Source organism: Ceratotherium simum, chromosome 17 (genome assembly GCF_057802395.1).
Source record: "Ceratotherium simum simum isolate JZ-2026a chromosome 17, ASM5780239v1, whole genome shotgun sequence".
Taxonomy (NCBI): domain Eukaryota; kingdom Metazoa; phylum Chordata; class Mammalia; order Perissodactyla; family Rhinocerotidae; genus Ceratotherium; species Ceratotherium simum.
In genome coordinates, this window is record NC_141916.1 from 14,788,096 (window position 1) to 14,807,877 (window position 19,782).

At 37.9% G+C, this 19,782-nt stretch overlaps 2 protein-coding genes across 2 annotated transcripts in view; one reads left to right on the forward strand and one right to left on the reverse strand.

The window, feature by feature from the left end:
• Nucleotides 1-19,782, forward strand: part of LACRT (lacritin) — a 618,678-nt gene that overhangs the window by 352,787 nt on the left and 246,109 nt on the right. The window lies entirely within an intron of this gene.
• Nucleotides 1,899-2,843, reverse strand: LOC101392005 (olfactory receptor 9K2-like). The gene has a single exon (XM_004429455.1). It carries the CDS (start codon nt 2,841-2,843, stop codon nt 1,899-1,901), a length of 945 nt encoding a protein of 314 aa, XP_004429512.1.

Consider the following 19,782-nt stretch of genomic DNA (forward strand, 5'->3'; position numbering starts at 1 on the left):
AATAAGGTCATAGTCAAGGGTCTAGCAATCCTCTAGTAAAGGGGCAGACACAAACCCAAAACTTGGCATATATGGCACACTGTATCAAAACTTAAATTTACAGGAAAGTGGAAAAAAGGTTTGGATGCTTAGAGTTTACATGTTCCAGATGTAGCATTCAATGAGACCGAATTCTGCTAGCAGATTCTTCAACAGTTCCTGTTTCTTCATTCCTTGAGATGCCTTGGTTCCTACCCAATTACAAAGCTAGCTTTTCTCTTCATTCAGTGTGCTCCACATAGTCTTCTAATAAATTCCACTTGCTTATATTAGCCAATTTTCAATGTTTCATGAGAAAATAAACCTAACTGATACATAGTCAATTAAGCAAATGAAAAAAGGATGCTTGTAGTTGAAGCACAGAAGACGGTGAAATAATAATAATTGATTTATAGGAAATATTGGTAAGAAGCAAAGAAAATCCATTTTTGAACTCTAGAACCACATTCAGAATAGATAAAAAAAAACGCTTTTGTTCTGTGAGAAAAAATATTGAAGTAGTCTTTAATTAAGGAATTTTTCTAAGTTGGAATATGTAAGAATTGGAAGAGAAGCCTGTGTTTATTAATAGTATCTTAAATACCAGGCTACTCTGCATCCCTCCTTATCCTGCCTCTCCTTTTCTAATCTCTGCAAGGACTTGTGTACTCTCTAAACTAACTGGTATCTTTCAAAATTGATTGGCTATATTGGTGTATTCTGATATTGTAGAAGTAGGCAAACACATACTACACAGTACAACATCTTTTACTACATCTTCTCACTTCTGCCTTCTGCATCTTCCCATCAACATTACAATTTTATCCCATAATACAGCTAAAAGACACATAATAGGAGCAAACTCTTGATACTTTTCTTCAACAATCTTTTCTGTTGATTTCATCATATTTGGAGATTTGAATTACATAGAATTTGCATTTGAAAACACAATGTAATCAGGCAAATTATAGCAACATGGCAACAAAGCTATTACTTTAAAAATTTAAATAGCTTCATTAAAGTACAACACCAATATAACAAATATTAAGAAAATATCACATATAATTTAAATATCAAATATAGAGCAAATAAAAATTTTGTACATATAAATAGCAGTTATCAAAGAAAACAAAATAATCCAGTACAAACTGGTGGAAGTGGTTTGAAACATCTAATGCAATTTTCAAGATAGGGCATCAGTACTAAAGACTTTCTTTTTGTGGATTTGGGTGCCCAGTTTTTAGTAGATTGAACGCAAATATGTTTATCCATCTCTTTGATATGATAAATCAATAACAATCAATATTAAAAATAAATAACAATAAGATACAGATAAACACCAATGATTTATTGAGTTGTTGTATAAACTCATGATGGCACACACACAAAAAAATTCTTATACCATGATTTTATTCAAGAATTATGGGCCCAGATTCAAGTCACTGTGAATAGATTTTATAAAAGAACTAAATATTACAATTCAGAAATCATCCTGCCTTGGGTTGACACTTCTTCTAATCGTAAGAGATTACACATTCTGAGCTTAACATCCTACCAAAGCAATTTTTCTACCTACCATCTCAATAGGCCCAGAGGAAAAAATTAAATTAGATTAAATACTCCTTTCCCCCACAATCACAAAACTGTACCTAGAGAGTAAGGAGTATATTTCTGTATATAGAATGGCTACAAATTTTACTGATGCCCAAGATATAACACTGCTCTTAGAGAAGAGCAAATGATGGATTGATACTACTCCTTCAATGAAAATAATTCATCTGTTGGATGGTCAGCTTAAAGGATCCTTAAGTGACTCAAGCTTGACACCATATTAAAGGCAAATCGGGATAAAATAATCAGTGGGCCCATTAATGAGAAAATCACGAGGATAAAGCTTTTCTCTTCCATAGGATTTTTCTCAAAGCTAGTTTGACATCCTTGTTTCTAAGAGAGTAGATCAGAGGATTTAACATGGGTGTGACCAATATATAAAATACTGAAGCCACTTTATGAAGTTCAGCATTGCTTGGACGTATGAGATACACAAAGAAGACAGTCCCATACAGCAAACTTACAACCCCCAGATGAGAGCTGCAAGTGGAGAAGGCTTTCTTCCTCCCTTCACTGGAGGGGATCTTCAAGACTGTGGTCACAATATACATGTAAGATATTACAATAATAACTATTGTGGGCAAAATAATGAAGGCAGCCAAACTAAAAGATACCATCTTATTGACAAAGAGATTAGAACAGGAAATCTTCTCAATTTGGTAAGAATCACAGTAGAAGTGATCAATGACTCGAGATGCGCAGAAAGATACTGAGAATGTTACACTGACTTGGAGGATGGAACTCACCCAGCCACAGAAATAAGAACCAGCAACCAGCTGAGTGCAAAGGCGTCTTGACATGTGGACACTATAAAGAAGAGGATTGCAGATGGCGATGAAGCGGTCATAGGCCATGGCTGCCAAGACAAATCCCTCTGTTACAATGAAGAGTGCAAAAACGAAGAACTGGGCGGCACACCCTGCAAAGGAGACAGTCTTTTTCTCAGACAGGAAGTTGACCATGGCTTTGGGTGCAATAACAGTAGAGTAGGAGAGGTCAATGAAGGACAGATTGCCTAGAAAGAAATACATTGGTGTGTTCAGCTGAGAATCAGTCACAATGATTGCCATCATACTAATGTTCCCCAAAAGGACCATGCCATAGACCAGCAGGAATAGGAGGAAGAGGAGACTGTGGAACTCTGGACGGACCCTGAAGCCTACAAGAATGAAGTCAGTTACATCTGAGTGGTTGCCAGCTCCCTTGTCACCCATGGCAAGAACCTGCTAAGAGATACGAGATAAGGTTAAAAATTGAACTTGCTCCCTATTTCCTCCTATCATAAAATGTCTTGTTTTTCTCTTGTAGTAGACACTGAAATTTAGTTATCATCTCATTTTTGCCATCCAATTGTGTTAGGTGTGATTTGCTGCACCCTTTTATAGGAACTGAATCTGAGGTAGATTTGTAATTGCCCACCAGCACACACATGTAAATTATCTAACTCACAGTTTTCTAATGTGATTCTCCAAATCCAGTGTTCTTCCCATTATAACACATATGACTTCCATGCTTAAAGCATTAATTCTTTATACTTGTTTAGCTCATCACTTGATTTACGTGGTAAGTTTAATATATCAGAAGGTTTTGAGAGATGTATAATTATCTGTTCTCATATTTAATTTGTACTTTCAAGTTCATTTTACCCTCAATAACGTTTCTCTTTTACAATAGAAGGATCAAATTAAAGAGTGGTCTAAAACTCCATGAATAGACATTAGACATTAATACTGGTCAATAACTAAACAGTTTGTGAGAGTTTGGAATAGGTTACCAAGAGACTTAGTTGGGTATTATAAATTACAAACTTTGAAAAATGAATGCATCTTCAGTTTCTTGAAGTGAACAAAGCTCAGACATGCTACCAGGAGGAAAAATCCGAATCCTACAAATCTCTATACAAATCTGTCAGGAAGCCAATTGATCTTAAACATCTGTGCAAGTGAAAAAAAAAAAAAAGGAAACTTCAAAACAATGTGATGGCTAAAATTTTGATTAAGAAAGAAAAATCAGTTTTGAAAACTAATTTTATGATGTCTACATTTAGAGAGATAACCATAAATGTATTAAAATTTTCAAAATGATTACTTTGAATCTGTCACACAGTTAATTTGTCTGATTTGTTTGTCCTATAACCTGGAAACTTTCTGTTTCTCCAATAATGTGACATAGCTCTTTCTCTCTTTATTCAGACTTTACAAGCAACTGTTATTTAAACCCACCCAACAGAGTGGAGATATTGTGTAGCTTATCAAAAGCAGCAAATGGTCTAAAAAGTACTCATTTTTGTTTGGCCCGTATGGTAAAATCATCATATTTTAATCTCTGGCTCTCATCCTCCTTCATGCATATGACCTCTCCCCAAATCCTCCAGCTACTGTTGCTCTCATCGTCCTCTCATCACTTGATCTTTCTCCTCCCCACCCAAAACTAACTTTTCTTAAAAAGTTAGCAACTTAGTTCACAAAAGGAAAACACTGCTAACAGCTCAGTAATATGATTCTTAGACCTCTTCTTTACCCCCTCTGCTCCCATTACAAATTGAAATTCACTTAATTAAATTTATTTTAGAGAAAAGCAGTAGGTGCCCATGTTAAGTTTTATCAGGATATTTGCACTTAAATCTTGTTGTAAAACTAGAGCTAAAGGAATGAAAATTTAACAGTGGAATTTCAGGCACCAGACATCAGATATAAGTGGGTCCTGGAACAGGAAAGAGATTGGAGATTTTTAGAGAAACTAAGAAGGCCTTTTCAAAGCTACCAAATCCACCTCATGTGACAGGATCTCTGGCAATATTCTAGCAGAAAATTTTGTTTTATTTGTAGTTTCCAGTTTTACTAACCAAATTACATCCTGTTGTCTGAAACTATATCATCCAGTATGCAGTAACCAGGAAATAATTATTTTGAGATTACTATTATTTTTTTCAAGAATAATTTGTATTCATCCCATCATTCTGTCTTTGAACACTACGTGCCACCTACTTTACGACAGTCAGAATGAGGGAATACACCAACATTACAAAGGAGTTTCTTCCCAAAGGACAAATGCATTGCATTTTCTTCTTTGCCTACCTTCAGTTTATTATGAAACAACCCGTATGTCATGATTTGCCCTTCAGGAAAAGGGATATGATATTTTTAAGGTGCATACTAACTGTTTTTTAAAATAATTTGTAATGAGTAAATTTTACCAATCATAAAGTAATTGTTATGCATTAAGACACACCAAAATACTCTTGGATGACTATTTGGCTGACTTATCTCTTACCTGAATATTTCTTTCTTTACTTCTCTTAAGCAATTTTCTAATGGTAGATGCAAGGATACAAAAGTTGTTGTGTTTAATTCTAGAAATGCCAAAAACCGTTGTAAAACTATATAAAGAAAAATTAAAGACAACGTCAAAATTAAGCATATTTTTTAAATTAAAATTTTGCACAAGATATAAAAATCTTGTTTTAAAATACGTGATTTTATTCTCACATCTAGGCTCTGCTCATAGATTAATAATATCCCATTCTTCAATTAAGAGTGTATTGTTCATTTCCATGGTAGTGTTTTTGCCTGAAAATCCTCTGTAATTATGCACCCCTTTCTAGAGACAAGAGAATGAAGGAGGTGATCTAGCGAGGCCTCTTCCAACCCTATGAACATTTCTTTATAGAAACTAAAAAGAAAAGGCAACTGAACCTGTAGAGTGAGACTGCATGAGCGTGCCTCTCCTGCATTGGGGCATATCTTACAGACCTTAGAATGAGAACAATGAGAGCAAAATGGAAATTAAGTAGAGCAAAGATAAAATCACCAGTGAGTAGTAGTAGTCCCTGATGACCTGGGGAAATGCAGCAGGAGGAATCCTGGTGCCCTTAGTTAGCACTACTGCAACCATTTCAGGTAATTACAGCACAGATTGGGTGGAAAAGTGGCCCTCGGAGAGAGGTAAGAATAAGTCAATCATGGGGTGATAACAATGGCAAGCTCCAGGTCTATCCCATGAGGGCCACAAAGGAAGAAACAAAAAGAAGGAATATCTACTCTTAGGACTCACCTTGTACCATCTCTGGGTCTTTTTGGACATGACTTCTTGTTACAAAAACTTATTTCATGATTGAAATAATATATTTTACAGAATTTCCATTCCTTGATATAATCTCTGCCTTCTACAGTCACACTGAATTTATCTATTGCTGTTGGTGGTTTGTTCCCACCTGCTTATACCTGGAGATTCCTGGTCACACTTTGTCATCTAAATTTGTTGTAATATTTTCTATGAGATTTGGTTTTGCTCTCAGATATTCTGTGTTTTCATGTGGGTATTTGGGAAGTCTATCAGCTTACTATTTGTTTTCTACTTGCCCCATCTGTCCTTTCTTCCATATTTTTTCTGCTTTGTTATGGATTGAGTATTTTTATTATTTAATTTTTCTCGTTTGTTTACTTATTAACTATAACTTTTTTGTTTTGTTAAGTTAGTGATTGCTTAAGATTTATAGTATACATTATAAACTAACCCTAGTCTATATTCAAGTAATACTGTACCAATCCATGTATATTAGAACAACTTCATATAATTTACTTTTATTTCTCTCTTCTCAGTCTTTATGCTAATTTTGTCATATATTTTTCTTGTACGTGTTATAAATTCAGCCATACATTGTAATCTTTATGTTTAAACAGTCAATTACTTTTAAAAGATATTTAAATAATAAGAAAATTCATATGTATTTACCCATGTAATTACTATTTCCAGTGGGTTTTTTATTCTTTTGTGTAGATCCATATTTCTATCTGGTATCATTTTCCTTTTGTCAAAAGGATTTCCTTTAACATTTCTTATAGTATGGATCTGCCAGTGATGAAGTCTTTCAGCAGTTGCATGTTTAAGAATGTCTTTATTTCACCTTTGTTTCTGAAAGATATTTTCACTGGATATAGGATCCTAGGTTGACAGTTTTTCCTTTTGGCGCTTTAAGGACTTTTCTCCGCTGTATTCTTACTTGCATTGCTTCCTATAAAAAATCCACTGTCATCCTTGTCTTAGTTCCTCTGTATGTAATGTGGGGTTTTTTTCCTTCCTGCTTTTAAGATTTTCTCTTTATCATTGGTGATGAACAATATGATCATGATGGGTTTCAGCATGTGTTTCTTCATGTTTCTTATGGTTGGAGCTTGTTGGGAATATTAGATGTGTGAGTTTCTAGTTTTCATCAAATTTGTACAGTTATCAGCCTTTATTTCTTACATATTTTTATTGCCCCCTCCTCCTTCAGGGACTCAAATTATACACATCTTAGAGCACTTAAAGTTGAACTACATATTACTGATGCTCTTTTCATTTTTAAAATTATTTTCTCTTTGTATTTTATGTTGTATAGCTTTTATTGCTATGTTTTCAAGTTCACTAACCTTTTCTTCTAACATGTATAATATGCTGTTAATCTCATCCAGTGTATTTTTCATCACAGACATTGTAGTTTCGATCTTTAGAAGTTTAATTTGGGTCTTTTAAAAACCTTCCATTTTCCTCCACAACTTTTAGAACATATGGAACTCAATTATGATTGCATTGTCCTTGTCTGCTAATTCCAACATCTATCTTAGTTCTGGATAATCTTTCATCGATTAACTTTTCTCATTGTAGGTCATATTTTCCTGCTCCTTGGTATATCTCATAATTTCTTACTAGAGGCTGTTACTAGAAGCTGAATATTTTTGTATTCCTATAAATATTCTTGAGCTTTTATCTAAAATGTATTTAGGTTGGGTCTTGCTCTTGCAATTTCACAGGTGGGTCCAGAACAGTGCTCAGTCAAGGGCTAATTATTCTCCACTACTGAACCAAGACTTGAGTATTCTACTCAATGCCCCGTTAACTGTGAGTTCTGTTGAGAACAGGCACAATGCCCAGAACTATTTAAGATTGGATACTGTTTCTATGAATCGTTTTGGATATTTTCTTGTCCCATGCATGCACTAATCAATATTTTGCTGATTACTTGAGGGAAACCCTCTGCAGGTATCTGAGGAATCTTCCTCTGTGCTTTTCCCATCTCTCCAGTACTCTATCCTGAAAACCTTGCCTTGGTTTATCTGAACTCTCAGCTCTAGCTCTTTAACTTGGTGAATCCACCAGGCTCTGCCTGTGTTCCTTCTCCCTGACCATAGGCTAAAGCTCTCTCAATCTAGTGAGCTGGGGAAATCTTATAAAGCTCCCCTGGTTTGTCTCAGGGACCACTTTGTTGCCTCCTGCATTAAAAAGTATTGTTTTGAAGATTTTGTCTGGGTGTTTGGTTGTTTCAGGTAAGAGGTTCTTGTTGTTTATCTCAACTGGAAGCTGAAGCTAATGGATTTTTAAATACCAAAAAAGATATTCTTTTCATTTTTTCAATTGGAGATTATTATATGTATTGAGTGGATCCTAAATAAATCTTAGCTGAAGAACTCATTACTAAGAAAAAGAATTATATAATATTATGGCCCACAAATCAGAGCATTGCTAAATTTAATAGAAGTAATACACACTGCATTCACAATGAAGGTAGCCCTAGCAAGCCAAGGGTCTTCCCACTGGGATTTATTACACTCAAGTTATTTGAGATTAGTAATTATTTTTGAATAAAATTTAAATTAATTAATTTTGGAGTAATTTTTTTTAATCTTTTTGTCTTGTCGCTATGTAAACATGTCCAGGTTTGGTGATTTTTGTCACTATCAATGTTGTTATTTTATATTAATTTTTAATATAAAACCAGTAACTAAGTAGAAAGAACCAGTTATTCAACCATGAGATATACAGGGCATTTTAGTCCGTCAATGTATTGTTCACATAAGACATTGGAAATGGTCTTTTTTTAATATGTTAGCATTAAAAGATCTTTGAACCAAAAGAAAGGGGGCGAGGGGAAAGGCATAACCAAACACCTCACCATTTCAGCATTTTTAAACATCTAATTTAGGTATGAATAGAAACAGGTTCCACAAAAGTGAAGATAAGAAGGAGGAGGTAAATTCTTCCATCTAATCCCCAGACTGAAGAGTAGTGAGCAAAGAAAGGCTGTGAAATATTCTGTCTTGTAGGACTCAATACTGGATTCCAGTAGATTGCCATTTGGCAATTACTAAGCCAAAATTGTCTTTCTTTGTCCTTAACAATGATCCCTAGAAAATATCTCTTGGTAAATTATCCTCTTACGCCCAATTACAGCCTCATAAGGATTTCATTATACTATCACTGATTCTATCACTTAGACCTCAAAAATACATATGTCATCAGATGCAGAGAGTAAACAGAATTCAGAAGGGAGATGTGAATGTTAAGGAACATCATGACTACTTAATCAAAATAAGAAGAAGGAAGTTTTTATTTTTTAATTTATGAGTTCATAAATGATGAGCCTGGGAATTAATTAAAACTAAAATGGTCAACCCACCTAGTTCTGCCAAAACTATTTGGCACACCACTCTTGGCTGCTTACTTGCCAGCTATTATTATCCTTCTTCATTTCTTTTTTCAGTTATTGGACAGATAGTCATGTATTTTATGGGCCCTTCCACAGCACCTCCAGCCTCTCAGGAGAGGAGTGGGTAAAATTTCACTATTTTAAACCAATTGTGATAATTTAATTTCACTTGCCAGTGATTAGTTTATGTCTGAACACATGATACAACTCTGTTCGACAAGACATAAGAAGGGAATTTACACTATTGCTGGGAAAATTTTTCTGTTTTATAGAGGGACATGTGTTATATTGATTATTATTCTGAAAATTAACAATTAAAGGAAAAATCATTAACCATTTATCCTATCTTTCTGATAGGAACTCTATTCCAGGAAAACCAAACTGTCCCACCAAAAAATGCCAGTTAATAAATATAGAGGACACTAAAGAAATAATTTACTCAACAAGAATTATCAATGGATGCTAAAGCCATTAGGTAAAAGAATGAAGGAGAACTAGGTATTCACATTGTATCAAAGAATCACACAAATTATTTGCTGTTGTAAATAGGGAAAAAACTGTATATAATTTCACAATGGCAAGATCAGCTGATATCACCTTAATCTAATGGTAAAATTTTGCCTCACTAGTTGGGTACAACCTAAAATGATATATGTCTAATGTAACGTAACAAGAATATATCTCTGAAGTACTCTTGCCAAAAAGGTTTAAATTGCATTGAGCCTTTAGATCTAATTTCCAGTTTGCAAGAAATACAAACAGTAAAGGAAAAAGTTAACTATCACCTCAAGGAAACAATTAGACAAATCCAGACAAATCAAAAAATAAGCCTGGCCTCTACCACAAATCAATATCATGAAGAGATTCAACTGTCCTAGATTTTTAAAAAACTGACATACAACCAAATGCACTGAGTGTTCCTTGATTGACTCTTGTTTCTAACAAGCCAGTCAAAAAATAGGTATTTTGGGAAATCATGGATTTTTTATTATAAGAAGAATATTAAGTGACATAATGAATTATTAGTAATCTGTTTAGTTGTATAATGTATTGGTTATGTAAAGAGAACATTCTTAATTGTGGGAGATGTGTGTTGAAGTATTTAGGAATTAAGTATTATTATAGTTCTGCTTCTCATTAAAATGAATCAGTCTATATGATAAAATATGGCAAATATTAACAATTAAATTAAAGTGGTGAGTATATAGATGTGGATTTTACTAATTTTATGTCTATTTACTACTGTCTATATATTTGGAAATTTTTATAATAAAGAGCTTGTTTTGTAAAGGCCTACAAGATACAGGATTAACAACTTCTTCCTTTAGACAAAGTGATGAATTGATACCTGGAGTTATTGTAGCCATCATGTGACCATAAATGGTATTGCTTACCTGCTGAGGATGGCAGAGCAGAAGGTAGAGAGGAACCAGTGTCCTGGATGAGGTCCTTGTGCCACTGAACCCACCCTGGAATCAAGGTATCTCCAGCAACCTTGTTAGGTGAAATAATAGACCTCTTAAGGTTTAAGCTACTTTCAGTGAGCCTTTAGTTACTTGCTGTTTAATACTTCTTATTTTATTCAGAACTTATGACTGGAAAGAAAAATGGGAAAGAAAGATTTGAGCATGAAATCTAACAAAAGTGAGACTGCTTAGAAATAATTGAAGTGCTAACAAAGTCAAAATTGGAATCAATCAATAAAGTTGCCAACGGGGTATACTCTACTCCTAATTAGTGAGAGTAGCATTAAATTGGAGGAATCTATATAAGACCCAAAATACACACACACACACACACACACACACACACATTTTAAGGCTCAAGCCTACTCAAAGTGCTACTTTGTTTTCCTTTAAAAAAATTGAAAGCAAAAATTTTAAAAGGAGTGTGATAGGCAGTTCTCAGCTGATTGACATGGAGTTCTAGACAAGTCAGGCTGCCTTTTGAGGGCTCTGTTTTCTAGGCTCATCAGAGCAAGCCTGTAGCCTTTCTCTCCCCTACTGGCTGGGCCACAACCAAATTCTTTTTAGTTGAAAGAAAAAAAGACCTAGAGATATCTATATGTTAAGATCTTCTTAAAGCCCAGCCAGAAAGAAAGATGAATTTGATTATTAGCTTAGAAATCTCTAGTCATTAGTACTTTTATGTAGTAAGTGGGCTTTCAAAATCAGGATAAGAGTGTCAAGATGGTGGTGGTGTAGGCAGACTCTGAACTCACCTCCTCCCACAGACACAACAAATTTACAACTACTCTTGGAGCAATTAGCCCTGAGAGAGAACTGAAAACTGGATAAAAAGAACCCCTACAACAAGGGACAGTGCTGAATGAGGTGGAAGAGGCAAAAATTCCTTTCTGGAGAGAAAAAACTCCACCTTCATGAGCCACGGCACTTCACAGCTGTCTGGGAGCAATCCTAAGGTGTGAAGCCTTCCATGGAGGAGCAGGGGATCTGAGTGGGGAAGCATTACCATTATGAGCAGCTTTTGGACTCAGCACAACCTAGATGAGTGTCATAATATCTGGCTTTGCTGGCCACTAACACCAACCAGGAATACCCCCAGAAAAGTTATAGGACATAAGGGAAAAAAAGCCTGCTCTTAAAGGGCCCAAAGACAAATTCACCCATTTCAAAAAGCAACCTAAAATCACCAGAAAGAAAGGTGGACAGTCCTTTAGTGAAAAGAGACTCACCTGATAGGCTCTGGGTGCATCTCAGTGAGAGGTGAGACCTCTCCAGGGACTGAGACATTGGTGACAGCCATTATTGTGACCTAGTACAGGCAAGCTGACATAGACACTGGCAGAAATCATTGGAGCTCTTCCCCTGGCCTGTTATCTAGGGTCTGCCCCACCCACTAGAGCACCCATTTAATCCAGCTCAGCCAGGGCAGGCAGCCTATCCTAAGGACTGGCCCCACCCAACAGCAAGCCATCAGGCAACTTGTGGGCCTGCATAGGCTGAGTGCCTGCAACCTCTGCAGCTGTGTGAGTGGGTCTGCCTCTGTGGGGCAGAGTGAGCATGAAGAGTGGGTGGAGTGTGTGAGGTGTTGGTGGAATGTGTGGGGCCTCTGCAGTGGAGTGACTGGGTCCTCTTCAGTGGGCCAGGGCATGCGCATGGGGCAGGACTGTATTGACGGAGTATGTGGCCCTGTGGGTGGTGGGGCTTGTCAGCTGCAGCAGACTTGTGCTTCTCAAACAGCCACAGAGGGGATCGACCCTACCTTCCAAAGCCTGAAAAAATTGGATGCTCCCATGCCTGGGGCCAGCCTCACTCAGCTGCAATCCTGAGAGAGCTGACAATAGCCTGGCAGGCCGGAAGCCTACAGCAGTATTAAACCCCTGAGCCTAGCAATCAGCCACACTGGGGGTCTACTCACTTAACAGAAAAACTGCAACAGGATGGTGCTATTAGACTTCGCAGCCAACTGTGCTGAGGCTCCCTATGCACAATAAAGTGACTTAAGGGTCCATAGCAGGCACAAGCAGCTAAGCATTACAACCAGCTGGCCAGGGGGACAGCCTAGCCTTCCCGGGCACCTGCAGCAAGAGCAACTCTGCCATAACAGAAGGACATATGAAGCCCACACAGGGGACACTCCTGGAACATTTGGGACTGGTGACAAGAGGTAAGCACAGTGCTAGGCCTCATAAGGCATCTCTTATGGAAGGCCACCTTTCCAAGATTGGGAGATGTAGCTTATCTACCTAATACATAGATATAAGCACAGAGAAAGAGGCAAAATGAGGAGACAAAGGAATACGTTCCAAGTAAGGGAACAGGACAAAACCTCAGGAAAAGAACTAAATGAAACAGAAATAAACAATCTACCTGACAAAGAGTACGAACAAAAAGTCGTGAGGATGTTCATTGATCTTGGAAGAAGAATGGATGAACTCAGTGAGAACTTCAACAGAGAACTGGAAAATATAAAACAGAACCAATCAGAAAAGAAGAATATGATACTGGAAATGAAAAATTCACTAGAGAGACTCAATAGCAGAGTACATAATACAGAAGAATGGATCAGCGAGCTGGACGAAAGACTAGAGGAAATCACCCAAGCTGAACAGATAAAAGAAAAAAGAATTAAAAAGAAAGAGGACAGTCTAAGGGACCTCTGGGACAACATCAAGTGCACTAACATCCACATTATAGGTGCCCCAGAAGGAGAAGGGAGAGACAAAGGTGCAGAGAATCTATTTGAATAAATAATAGCTGAAAATTTTCCTAACCTAAGGAAGGAAACAGATATCCAGGTACAGCAAGCGCAGAGAACACCAAACAAGATAAAACCAAAGAGATCCACACCAAGACACATCATAATTAAAATGCTAAGAATTAAAGATAAAGAGATAATGCTAAAAGCCACAAGAGAAAGAAAACAAGTTATATACAAAGGAAACCCCATAAGGCTATGAGCTGACTTCTCAGCAGAAAGCTTACAGGCTAGAAGCGAGTGTCACAATATATTTAAAGTGCTGAAAGGGAAAAACCTACAGCCAAGAATACTCTACCCAGCAAAGTTATCTTTCAGAATGGAAGGAGAGATAAAGAGTTTCCCACACAAGCAAAACTAAAGGAATTTATCACCAAGAAATTAGCCTTACAAGAAATGCTAAAGGGACTTATTTAAGTGGGAAGGAGAAGACCGCAAATAGAAATAAGAAAATTATCACAAAAAAAGCAAAAATATCACTGGTAAAGGCAAATATACAGTAAAGGTAGCAGATCAACTACCTATGAAGATAATATGAAGGTCAATAGACAAAAGTAAAATTATCTTTTTCCGTGGTAAGAGGATAACAGATACACACGACCAAAAAAAGAGGTTAGATATGATATCAAAAACATAAAATGTGGGAGGAGGGGAGTAAAAAGTTAGAGCTTTTAGAAAGAGGTCAAACTAAAGAGACCATCAACTTAATATCGATTGCTATATATGGAGGTTATTATATATGAGCCTCATGGTGATCACAAATCAGAAACCTATAATAAATACACAAACAACTAAAAGAAAGGAACTCAAACATAATACTGAAGAAAGCCATCAAACCACAAGGGAAGAGAGCAAGAAAAGAAGAAAGGAACAGAGAAAAACTACTAACACACTCAGAAAAAAGGTAACAAAATGGCAATAAGTACATACTTATCAATAGCTACTTTAAATGTCAATGGACTAAATGCTCCAATCAAAAGGTGTAGGGTGACTGATTGGATAAAAAAACAAGACCGATATATATGCTGCATACAAGAGACACACTTCAGACCTGAAGACACTCAGAAACTGAAAGTGAAGGGATGGAAAAAGATACTCCATGCAAATGGCAATGAAAAGAAAGCTGTGGTAGCACTACTTATTTCAGACAAAATAGACTTTAAAACAAAACCTGTAACAAGAGACAAAGAAGGGCACTACTTAATGATCAAGGGAACAATCCAACAAGAGGATATAACACTTGCAAATATCTGTGCACCCAACATAAGAACACCTAAATATATAAAGCAATTATTAACAGACATAAAAGGAGAAATAGACAGTAACACATAATAGCAGGGGACTTTTACACTCAAGTTACACCAACAGATAGATCATCCAAAGAGAAGATCAATAAGGAAACATTGGCCTTAAATGACACATTAGACCAGATGGACTTAGTAGATATATACAGAACATTCCATCCAAAAACCAAAGAATACACATTCTATTCAAATGCACATGGAACATTCTCAAGGATACCTCACATATTAGGCCACAAAACAAGTCTCAATAAATTTAAGAAGATTGAAATAATACCAAACATCTTTTCTGACCACAATGGTATGAAACTAGAAATCAGCTACAGGAAGAAAATCAGAAAAGCCAAAAATATGTGGAGATTAAACAAAATGCTACTGAACAATGATGGGGTCGATGGAGAAATCAAAAAATACCTGGAGACAGGGGCCGGCCCGGTGGCACAAGCGGTTAGGTGCGCGCGCTCCGCTGCGGCGGCCCAGGGTTCGCTGGTTCGGATCCCGGGCGCACACCGATGCACTGCTTGGCAAGCCATGCTGTGGCGGCGTCCCATATAAAGTGGAGGAAGATGGGCACAGATGTTAGCCCAGGGCCGTCTTCCTCAGCAAAAGAAGAGGAGGATTGGCGGATGTTAGCACAGGGCTGATCTCCTCACAAAAAAAAAAAAAAAAAAATACCTGGAGACAAATGAAAACAAAAATTCAACATGCCCAAATTTACGGGATATGGCAAAAGCAGTTCTAAAAGGGAAGTTTATAGCAATACAAGCCTACCCTAACAAACAAGAAAAATCTCAAATAAACAATCTAACAGTACACCTACAAGGAACTGGAATAAAAGGAACAAAAGAAGCCCAAAATCAGTAGAAGGAAGGATATAATAAAAATCAGAGCAGAAATAAATGAAATACTGACTAAAAACACCATAGAAAAATCAATGAAACTAAGAGCTGGTTCTTTGAAAAGATAAACAAAATTGACAACCTTTAGCTAGACTCACCAAGAAAAAAAGAAAAGAAGGCTCAAATAAATAAAATCAGAAATGAAAGAGGAGAAATTACAAAGGACACCTCAGAAATACAAAAGATTATAAGAGAATATTATGAAAAGCTATATGCCAACAAATTGTATAGTCTAGAAGAAATGGATAAATTCTTAGAATCATACAACCTTCCAAAATTGAATCAAGAAGAAATAGTGAGAGAAGAGACGTCAGGATGGTGGCGTAAGCAGACTCTGAACTCACCTCCTCCCGCAGAACAGCCAATTTACAACTACTCATGGAAAAATTACCCCTGAGAGAGAACTGAAAACTGAATAAGAGGAACTCCTGCAACAAACAACAATCCTGATTGAGGTGGAAGAGGCAGAAATTCCCTTCTGGAGAGAAAAAAACGCCACCTTCACAAGCTGCAGCACCTCACTGCCACCTGGGAGCAGCCCAAAGGCAGGCAGCCCTCCCTGGAGGAGCGGAGGCCTGAGCCAGGGAGCGCTCCCGCTGTAGGCATTTTGTGGACCCAGCACAATAGAGACGAGTGGCATAATATCTGACTTTGCCTGCTACTAAAACATTGGGGAGTACCCCCAGAAAAGCTGGTTCACAAAGGAATTAAAACCGGCTCTTAAAGGGCCCATGAACAAATTCACCCATTTCAGAAAGCAACCCAAAATCACCAGAAAGAAAGATGCACAGTGCTTTGGTGAAAAGAGACACACGGAATAGGCTCTGAGTGCATCTCAGTGAGAGGTGAGACCTCTCCAGAGACTGGGACATTGGGGGTGGCCGTTGTTGTGGCCTGGTGTGGGCATGCTGACACAGACACTGGCAGATGCCATTGGAGTTCTCCCTAGGGCCTGCTAGCTCAGGGTCTGCCCCAGCCACTAGAGCACGGATATAATCCAGCTCAGCCAGGGCAGATAGTCCACCCTAGAGACTGGCCCCACCCAACAACAAACCCTCAGCAACGTGTGGGCCTGCATAGATTGGTGACGGGATTCTGTGCAGCCTGGCTACGGGGCCCACTTCAGTGAGGCGGGGCGTGCACAAGGAGCAGGTGGAGAGTGTGGAGCAGTGGTGGAGTGTGTGGGGCTCCTGCCGTGGAGAGATTGGGTCCACTTCAGAAGGTCAGGGCGTGTACACGGGGCAGGACTGTGTGTGTGGACCAGTGGGTGGCGGGGATTGTCAGCTGCAGAAGACTTGTGCTTCTCAAAGACCCACATAGGGGGTTTGCCCCACCTTCCAAAGCCTGAAACAATTGGGTGTTCCAGTGCCTGGAGCCAGCCCCACCCAGCTGCAATCCTCAGAGACCTGACAAGAGACGTAAAGGATGGAGGCTTACAGCAATTGTAAGCCCCTGAGCCTAACAACCTGCAATGCTGGGGGCCTACTCGCTTAAAAGAAATATTGCAACACAAATGTGGTATTAGAATTTGCAGCCAACCGTGCTAGGACTCCCCACATCCAATAAAGAGACTGGAGGGCCCACAACAACTACACACAGCTGAGCATTACAACAGCTGGCCAGGAGCATAGATCAGCCTCCCTGGGCACCTACAGGGAGAGCAAACACGCCACAACAGAAGGACTGACGTAGCCCACATAGGGGTCACTTCTGGAACATTGAGAACTGAGTGAAGCACACTGCAGGCCTACTAAGGCATCACTTAAGTAAGGTCACCTATCCAAGAGCAGAAGACATAGCTGACCTACCTAATACATAGACACAAGCACAGGGAAAGAGGCAAAATGAGGAGGCAAAGGAATACATTCCAAGTCAGGGAACAGGACAAAACCCCAGAAAAGGAACTAAGTGAAACAGAAATGAGCAACCTACCTGACAGAGAGTTCAAACAAAGAGTGTTAAGGATGCTCACTGATCTGGGGAGAAGAATAGATGAACTCAGTGAGAATGTCAACAAAGAAATGGAAGATATAAACAAGAACCAATCAGAAATGAAGAATAGGATACTGGAAATGAAAAATTCACTAGAGGGACTCAAAAGCAGTGTAGAGGATACAGAAGAACAGATCTGCTAGCTGGATGAAAGACTAGAAGAAATTACCCAAGCTGAATGGGTAAAAGAGAAAAGAATTAAAAAGAGTGAGGACAGTCTAAGGGACCTCTGGGACAATATCAAGTGCACTAACATCCCTGTTATAGGTGTCCCGGAAGGAGACGAGCAAGACAAAGGGGCAGAGAATCTATTTCAAGAAATAATAGATGAAAACTTCCTTACCCTAAGGAAGTAAACAGACATCCAGGTACAGGAATCACAGAGAGCCCCAAACAAGATAAACCCAAAGAGGCCCACACCAAGACACATCATAATTAAAATGTCCAGAATTAAAGATAAAGAGAGAATCCTAAAAGCTGCAAGAGGAAGATAAGTTACATACAAAGGAAACCCCATAAGGCTATCGGCTGACTTCTCAGCAGAAACCTTACAGGCTAGAAGAGAGTGGCACAATATATTTAAAGTGCTAAAAGTAAAAAACTTACAGCCAAGAATACTCTACCTGGCAAGGTTATCATTCAAATGGAAGGAGAGATAAAAAGTTTCCAAGACAAGCAAAAATTAAAGGAGTTTGTCACCAAGAAACCAGCAATACAAGAAATGCTAAAGGGACTTATATAAGGGGAAAAGAGAAAACCACAAGTAGGAAAAATTATCTATTTCCATGATAAGAGGGTAATGGATACAAATGCACAAAAAAGAGGTTAGATACGATATCAAAAACATAAAATGTGGGAGGAGGAAAGTTAAAGAGTGGGCTTTCAGACAGAGGTCAAACTAAAGAGACCATCAATTCTGTATATGGATCCCATGGTAATCACAAACCAGAAACCTATAGTAAATACACAAAAAACTAAGAGAACAGAACCCAAACATAATACTAAAGAAAACCATCAAACCACAATGGAAGAGAGCAAAAGAAGAAGAAAGGAACAGAAAAGGACTACTAAAACACTGAGAAAAAAAAGTTAAAAAATGGCAGTAAGTACATACGTATCAATAGCTACTTTAAACGTCAATGGATTAAATGCGCCAATTAAAAGACATAGGGTGGCTGATTGGATAAAAAAACAAGACCCATATATGTTGCATAAGAGAGACACACTTCAGACCTAAAGACACTCACAAACTGAAAGTGAAGGGATGGAAAAAGGTATTCCACACAAATGGCAATGAAAAGAAAGCTGGGGTAACAATACTCATATCAGAAAATATAGACTGTAAAAAGAGACAAAGAAGGAGATTACATAATGATCAAGGGAACAATCCAACAAGAGGATATAACATTTATAAATATCTATGCACCCAATGTAGGAGCACCTGAATATATAAAGCAATTATTAACAGACATAAAAACAGAAATAGACAGTAACACAATAATAGTAGTGGACTTTAACACTCCACTTACACCAACGGATAGATCATCCAAAGAGAAGATCAATAAGGAAACATTGGCCTTAAATGACACACTAGAACGGATGGATCTAGTAGATATATACAGAACATTCCATCCAAAAACCAAAGAATACACATTCTTTTCAAATGCACATGGAATCTTCTCCAGGAATGATCACATATTAGGCCAAAAAACAAGTCTCAGTAAATTTAAGAAGATTGAAATAATACCAAACATCTTTTCTGACCACAACGGTATGAAACTAGACATCAACTATAGGATGAAAATCAGAAAAGCCACAAGTATGTGGAGATTAAACAAAATGCTACTGAACAATGATTGGCTCAATGAAGAAATCAGAGAAATCAAAAAATATCTGGAGACAAATGAAAATGAAAATACAACATGCCAGAATTTATGAGATATAGCAAAAGTGGTTCTAAGGGCCGGCCCCGTGGCTTAGCGGTTGAGTGTGCACACTCCGCTACTGGCAGCCCGGGTTCAGATCCCAGGCGCGCACCAACGCACCGCTTCTCCAACCATGCTGAGGCCGCATCACACATAAAGCAGCTAGAAGGATGTGCAACTATGACATACAACTATCTACTGGGGCTTTGGGGAAAAAAAAGGACGAGGATTGTCAATAGATGTTAGCTCAGAGCCAGTCTTCCTCAGCAAAAAAAAGAGGAGGATTAGCATGGATGTTAGCTCAGGGATGATCTTCCTCACAAAAAAAAAAAAAAAAGCAGTTCTAAGAG

Bases quoted from the DNA above. Each gene is read 5' to 3' on its own strand.
- LOC101392005 (XM_004429455.1), bottom strand. From the start codon at position 2,843: ATGGGTGACAAGGGAGCTGGCAACCACTCAGATGTAACTGACTTCATT.